The sequence below is a fragment of the Hippichthys cyanospilos genome, chromosome 14, assembly GCF_059441005.1.
Source record: "Hippichthys cyanospilos isolate Australia breed blue-spotted pipefish chromosome 14, RoL_Hcya_1.0, whole genome shotgun sequence".
Classification (NCBI taxonomy): Eukaryota; Metazoa; Chordata; class Actinopteri; order Syngnathiformes; family Syngnathidae; genus Hippichthys; species Hippichthys cyanospilos.
The window spans coordinates 8,087,571-8,095,000 of record NC_142382.1 but is presented as its reverse complement, the minus strand read 5'-3'; the positions used below and the strand labels follow the sequence as shown (position 1 = coordinate 8,095,000).

The 7,430-nt window shown below is 39.5% G+C and overlaps 1 protein-coding gene across 5 annotated transcripts in view; it reads right to left on the bottom strand.

Annotated features, from left to right (window-relative positions):
* pacs2 (phosphofurin acidic cluster sorting protein 2) overlaps positions 1–6,351 on the bottom strand; it is a 30,639-nt gene extending 24,288 nt beyond the window's left edge. For 4 of the 5 annotated variants that reach the window (XM_088432679.1, XM_088432681.1, XM_088432682.1 and 1 more), the window contains exon 1: positions 6,010–6,351. In XM_088432679.1, the coding sequence (XP_088288805.1) occupies positions 6,010–6,128 (119 nt within the window). In that variant the 5' untranslated portion in view covers positions 6,129–6,351. Of the gene's footprint in view, positions 670–6,009 lie in introns of those variants that run through there. The other variant, XM_088432683.1, reaches the window with a different exon arrangement.
* Positions 6,352–7,430: the final 1,079 nt, after the last annotated feature.

The window sequence follows — 7,430 nt, the reverse complement described above, 5'->3', positions numbered from 1 at the left end:
TCATTTATTGATAGAGGGCGGCGAGACCTCGTGTCAGGCTTCCTTTCATCTTGAACATTTTTGGCTGCGGTCTCACTGAGCCGCCTTTTAATTAGGCTCACATGCACACACAAACATACACAGACGCGTTCTTATCTGGGAAAAAAAAAAAAAAAAAACGATACGATACGATCTGGATGGCTCCCTCAGAGGCGCGAGAACGTTCTTCATACTTTCCAAATGAATGTTTTGAAAAGGTTTAAATGTGTTTCAATGTGGCGGCCATGTTGGCTGTGGCAATTCTGTGAGCGGCAGCCGTGTTAGAAGGGGGTGTCTTTCCCATTAAAGTTCATGGAAATAATGGACATTGCGTGTTGTATCTGCCTATTTACATCGATGTATTTTACTCAGGAGGACATTCTAATTTTGCTACACTACACAGTTCCAACCCCCCAATTCGGAAAATCAAGGTTGCGTACAGTACTAAAAACCTAACTAACTTGCCCATCAAAAATAAATAAACACATCACAATGCAAAATCAATCATATCACCACTGCTGTACTTTGACATACAACTACACAGTACCTCACAGATTATTATTTAGAACAACATTCGTTTTTTCACCATAAATAGTAGAGTAGCCTGCCAAATAGTGCTGCCATCAAATATTGATGTCCGTTAATTCAACATTTGGATACAAATCAAACAGCTTTCAGGTCGTAAACTATGCAGAGAAAGAGGGTGCAAATGCCAAATCACGTGACAAATCATCAGCTTGCTAGTGCAAAACATGAAAAATTAACATTTGAGGAAATGAATCAAAACGGGGGCAGTGACGCCAAATGAGAACATCAACATCTAACGATGTCATGACTAGAAAACCTCCAAAGGGTGTGAACAAAAAAAAAAGGGGTTGGGGGGGTGCTTGAGTGATGAGAGGAGGAAGGTCTGTATAGTGAGTAATGTGAGCTACATTAGCAGGAAAAATAAGCTGAGTAAAACAATTGAGTAAAAAGCCGTTTTGGACAATAACATTCATTAGTGAGAGTCGCCGCTAATCTGCTAATGCGGCCAAGTGGAGATTTGGACGCGTTCAAATGAATTTTTTTTTATTTCCCAGAGCGCACAGAGTGGGAACGTTCATTTAATGACGAGAAATCGGTGCTGTGTGTGTGTGTGTGTGTGTGTGTGTGTGTGTGTGTGTGTGTGTGTGTGTGTGTGATTATTATGATTAAATTCCACTAATGGCAAGCACAGGCAATGGCCCAAGAAGCTGTCTGTAATGTGCTGGTATTATTGTGTGCTTACATGTTAGCATGCCAGCCGGATATGTGCTCCTTAGAAAAAAGATAAAACCAAGGAAGGAGGAAGGGAGCAAAGAAGGCATAAGCAAAGGAAGGGTGTAAATGTGAATGAAAAGAAGCAGGTCACAGGGAATGTAAGCAGCAAGCAAAGGAGGGAAGGAAGCTTAATGGTAGGATTGCAAAAGAAAAAAATGTCTGAAGAGGAGAGGAGGTAAGAAAGGCATAAAAATGGATGGTTGAAGCAGGGAAAGAAGGAAGGAAGGAAGGAAGGAAGGAAGGAAGGAAGGAAGGAAGGAAGGAAGGAAGGAAGGAAGGAAGGAAGGAAGGAAGGAAGGAAGGAAGGAAGGAAGGAGGAAAGAAGAATGGAAGGAAGAGTGGGTGACGGAAGGAAGGAAAAAAGGAAGAGTGGGTGAAGGAAGGAAGGAAGGTTGAAGAGAGGAAGGAAGGAAGGAAGAAAGGAAGGAAGGAAAGAGGGAGGGAGGGAAGGCAGGAAGGAAGGAAGGAAGGAAGGAAGGAAGGAAGGAAGGAAGGAAGGAAGGAAGGAAGGAAGGAGGAAAGAAGAATGGAAGGATGGAAGGATGGTGAAGGAAGGAAGAGTGGGTGAAGGAAGAAAGGAAGGAAGGTTGAAGAGAGGAAGGAAGGAAGGAAATAAGAGTGGTTGAAGGAATGGAGGTATGTTGAAGGGAGGAAGGAAGGACAATAGGTTGAAAGGAAGGAAGGAAGGAAGGAAGAAGAGAGGGAGGAAGGAAGGAACAAAGGCTGAAAGTGAGGAAAGTTTAAGGAAGAATGGAAAAGAAGTTCTCAGGAAGGAGGTAAAATGGTAAGAAGGAAAAAGCAGCTAAGCAAAGTTAGCAACGACAAAATAAAAAATGTGTAATTTAGCTACAGTATGTATGCTAAACTGCATTGTTATGTTGAAAAGTTTCAAATATAGAAGCAATCGAGCAAAGTCAGCCTGATCGTGTCTGTGTGTGAGTGTCCTCCAGGACTTTGCTGTGTCAGCGCATCGCTCTTACATAATAATTAAGATTCACAAGGAGGACAGGAAGTCTAACGTCTAGCGCATGTAGCATCGACTAACCTCATTTTAGCCAGCGTCACTTGATTGACTCCATTTTCAAAGATCAAGTTGAGGTTAGCACAAGGTTAGCAAGCGTTCGCGTGGACCCTCAGACAGAGAGAGCATCATTCAATTTCGGCATCATGAGAACACTTTGTTACTAAATATGCATATGTATCACGTAATATATATACATACACACACACATATATATATATATATATATATATATATATATATATATATATATATATATATATATATATATATATATATACATATATATATATATATATATTAAACATTTTTCATGTCAGGTCATATTTTGAAGAATCAGTATAGAAATGTTAATAACCTTACATTATGGTATTCATTGTATACTTTTTTAAATGAATCAGAATTGGCATCAGACCCCGAAAAATCTGTGTTATTCATTAGAATGAATTCATAATAACACCAAAGACTGCCTTTAAGGGCTAACGCTAACTCAATCAAGAATCAAACCAAGATGCTCGGTCAGCATTGCTTCCCACATTGAAGATTCCCTGGATGCAGGAGGAAGAGAACAACAAAAGTGGGCGGGGTCCAAACAAAGAGAGGCTCTCGCAGCCTTCTCCGTCGTCCTACTCTGCATTCCCGTAGTGCGAGCATCCCTTGTGGACAAAAGAGCGAGTGTCCCGAGCGGCCCGAGCGCTGCCAACCGGGCGATCTCCGAAGATGATCGTCTCCCAGGAATGTCATCAATGTACTTTCTTTCAGGAATTTTAAAAAGCTACCATTGTTCTCTTTGCTTAGCGAATGCTTTCGACTATTCCGTTTGAAAATGCTTTTAGGTGTTGTGCTTTTGCCTATATGAGGCACGTTGCGTTGTCTTACATATGAAATGTGCCATATCAATAAAGTTCCCTCACCTTGTCTTCGTGTAACCTGCCTAGCAACAAGTGATCAGAAAACAGGATCGGGAGCAATTGTGTACAGATAAAAGAAGCATTAGAACATTATTGCAATTAAGCATCAAGAATGCTTTAAGTGTGTAGGCGTAGGCATAGCTACAAGACGCTTGGCCGCTGAATAGTCTGCATCTCTGAGGCCCCCATTGGCGCTTTACGGTTATGGTAAAAAAAAAAAAAGAAAAAAATGGCAGACATGGATTAGATAAGGAAATAAGAAGTCACTACTTCTAATTAAGAACAATCACAAGGGACACTAAAATGTCAAATGAAAATCATCACCTCTAAAGTATTGCCTTACAAAGTTAACTATAGGTTTTTTTGTTAGCACACTAGCATTAGGCCTTAAATTAGCAAAGTTTTATTCAGGATTATTCTACAATGTAGAATAATACTCATCCTTTTTTAGTTACGTTTTGATTAACACACTACATTGTTTAGGTTTCCTTTCTGAGTTCATCATAATAATATTAGATGACAAAATGCTTCTCAGACCTTAGTTTTGCATAGGTAATTTTTATCTTTGTTAGCATGCTATTTTACAGATTATGCTAGCATCTTTATAGTAGCATACTAATTTAAAGCTAATTTACAGTTACATTTACTTAGTTAAATTTTGCATAATTACTCGCGAAATGACAATATGGAGCCAAGATCTTGGTTTATCATAGTTAACTGGTTTATCTTTGATGAGTGGGCCATTTTACAGATTATGCTAGTATTTTAACATTAGCATAAATTAAAACTAATTTACTGTTTGCTTGAGTGTTCTTAGATAAAAATTATTCATTAAATTAGATTAATATCTGTAGCCAAGAGCTTTGTTAAGTACTGTATATTTAGCTTGCTAGCCAAAAATATTAGCTAATAATTTTAGATTATTTTATATTAATTAGCTAAAATATTAGATTAGCTAATTCGTGCTGATGTAGCCATGTGTAGCATACTTACGCTAGCTACTCTATTATCCTCAAATTATAAATGAATTGTTAATACTGTATAGTTAGCAAGGGTATTACGGTATGTATCTTAAAACTTAATTCACCTACAGAGTTTACACTAGTTAGTTGAAGTCGAGTTATATTGTAGAAAGTTTTGGGTTTTTCCTTGCATGCTAAATCCATTTCACCATACATTTGTGTGTTAATGTTTTTTGGTGAGGCAACACCAAAGGCCTCTAAAAGGGGATCGTGCACTCCAAATGTTCAGACCAACTTTTGGAAAGAATAGTTTCTGCTATCAGGGAGCTTAACTGTGGAATGCTCACCCCACTGAACTTCAATTGGAGACAAATATAATGTTTTTAACTAAAAAGTTCAACAGTGCCTGAAGACCCACCATATTTGCTTTGAAAGAGTGACACAGGTGTGCGTACTCTTTTGTACAGGTAATGTATTTCTGTATTTTTTTTCTAATAGCACAACTTGGCTAAATTGGGCACATTTACATTGTATTATGTTGATTAATCAGCATTGTCATTTTATCAAATAAATAAAAAAATCTAAATATCTATACTGGAGCTTAGTGTGGTTTATTTAGTGTACCTACTTCAAACCATTTCCTACTGTATATGAAAAAAAGGTGGTGAGACAGACACTTTTGAACATATTAGCTTAGCAAAATAGGTGAAAATTAGTGTGCATGTTAGCGTACAGTATCGTACATTTTCTTGATGCTGGTTTAGCATTTTTATCATGCATGTTTGAAATCATATGTTAACGTGCTAAAGAAATGTAGTTGAACCATATTCACAAAGATTTAGGTTAGCATTATTAGTTAAGCTATTAAATTAGCATACATCCCCTCCAGCTCTGTGTACTTGAAGTCTTACCACGCTTAAAGTTGTTGGAGCAAAAATAAACTACTTCATTTTAGCATAATTCCTTGAACTATTTGTCTTAGTATACATAGCCTAAAACTTAGTTTGGCATATTTAGCACGCTTATTTTGTAATATACGTTAATGATTTTTTGGACCATTTTCCTGCACATAATCATGGGTTCTTATTTTGCAATATACCTTTGATAAGTTTTTAAACCGCTTATATGCATGTATCCGGGTGGAAATAATACCAGCACATAATAATAAATAAACTACTTAGTTTTAGCATAATTCCTTGGACTATTTGTTTTAGCATACATAGCCTAAAACTTAGTTTGGCATATTTAGCATACTTATTTCGTAATATACGTTAATGGGCTTTTGGACCATTTTCCTGCACATAATCATGGGTTCCTCTTTTTGCAATATACCTTTGATAAGTTTTTAAACAATTTGTATACATATAATTTGGGTGGAAATCATACCAGTGGGCGATTCAACCACCTACATGATAAAAATGTGCATTGGATTAGAATGTGCAGGTGTACCAAATGATATATTCTAGTCTTATATAAGATGTATGTTCGTTGAGTGAATGCACATTTTCGTCTACGGTAAATGCGAATGTGGATAAAAATAAATGTTTTGAATGATATGAAATCTTAGGTGGGGCGTGGGGGAGGGGGAGGGGGCATTTGGGTGTGCAGCATCACTCCCCAGTCGCATGCAATCCTCCAACATAACACATCGCTGCAGGCGGCCCATGTGCCCTCATTCCTGGGCCCGGGCACCTACCGCAGCAACCCGGCGATGCCGCCGCTGGGGCAGTGGTGCATCGGCTAAAGTTTGCAAAGCAAGCCTCAAACACTACGGGAATGTAGCGGCGGGGCTTACCGCGGGATGCAGTTCGGGGACGAGCCGTCGATTTCCCACGTTGCGAACAAATTCATCGGCACCGGTCTGTTGAGAGCCCCGCTGCCGGGGAAGCTCAGCCGGCCACTTCTCTCCGCCATGGTGGCGTTCGTGCACACCGGCTCAAGTGTTGGACGTGAGTCCGGGAAAAGATCGGGGTCCCTCGGCCAGGCGACTGCGACGGTCGAGCTTCGCTGTCTCTCCGCCCCGACTCCTCCTCGCTCCGCTTGGGTTTGGTGGAAGTGTGGTGCCGGTGAGGTGGGAAGGGCGGGGGGGAGCCGAGCCCCGTGAGGAACGAGTGACCGCGGGGCTTGTTGTGCCCACCACGCTGCTCCTCGTCCGGCGTATGAGGGCTGGTTAGTTGGCGCACAGTCGTAAGGCAGGGGCGGAGCGAGAAACACTTTTTTATTGGGAGGGGGTTGTTTTATTCATTTTAATTCATAATCAAGGTTGGTTGCACCAGCCATTCTTGCTTGCTTGTGCAGCCCAACAATAATTGAAAAACACTGGGGGAAAAAGTGATAACCCTTTTCAGAATCTTAACATTCTTAACCCCTCCTACCCCTGACCACTCCAAATGCAGTGTATCACTTTTCTGAAAAATTAAGTACACTTCTACAAAGGCGCTAATATAATAAATGAGTGCAACTGCAACCTAACTCTTCCTTTACGTGATTTTTAAAAGGCAGTTTATAATCTTTTAATGGACTCATCACACTGCCCATAAAGTTGAATCTACTGACACAAATGGGGATTTTTCACTAATCTGTATTTCAGGTTAAAAGACCTTGAAAGGATTATTTTTTTTCTCTAGACTATGCACATTGACGTCCAAGGAAACCATTAATTTTCCTCCAAGCCAAAATAGTTTGACTAATAAAATAGACTACTTGTTTGGAACACAAACAAACGTGTTTCCAAACAATGCTTGATGTGTTTTGAAGCAAAATATATTATGCCATACACAATGTTGTTGATCGCGTTTATGTAAAGGCCCTGGGTAACACTTGACCCACATTCACTTGTTTACTTACCTGGTAGATAACGCCTTGAGATCAGGTTACTTTGTACGAAAGGGAAAAACGCCCACTTGTTTTCAAATCAAAATTCACCATTTTACTGGGCTACTGATCAATGAGAATTCTGGAGTTTTCGGAAATACACATTAAAGTTACACTGCCACCAAGTGTATGTCCTAAGTACTAGAAGAGCAATAAATACGATTTCGATGAACTAAAGCGATATATAAAAAAAAAAATCTATGGTGGGCTTCTGCTGATTAGTCAGTATTGAGCATCAGGGTTACCAGGGAGTGCAGCACTGACTTTTTAGGGATTATGAGTTCATGGAATCAGTTTAGTGCTATCAATCACACATATATATCACTCATTTTTGAGTTTTTA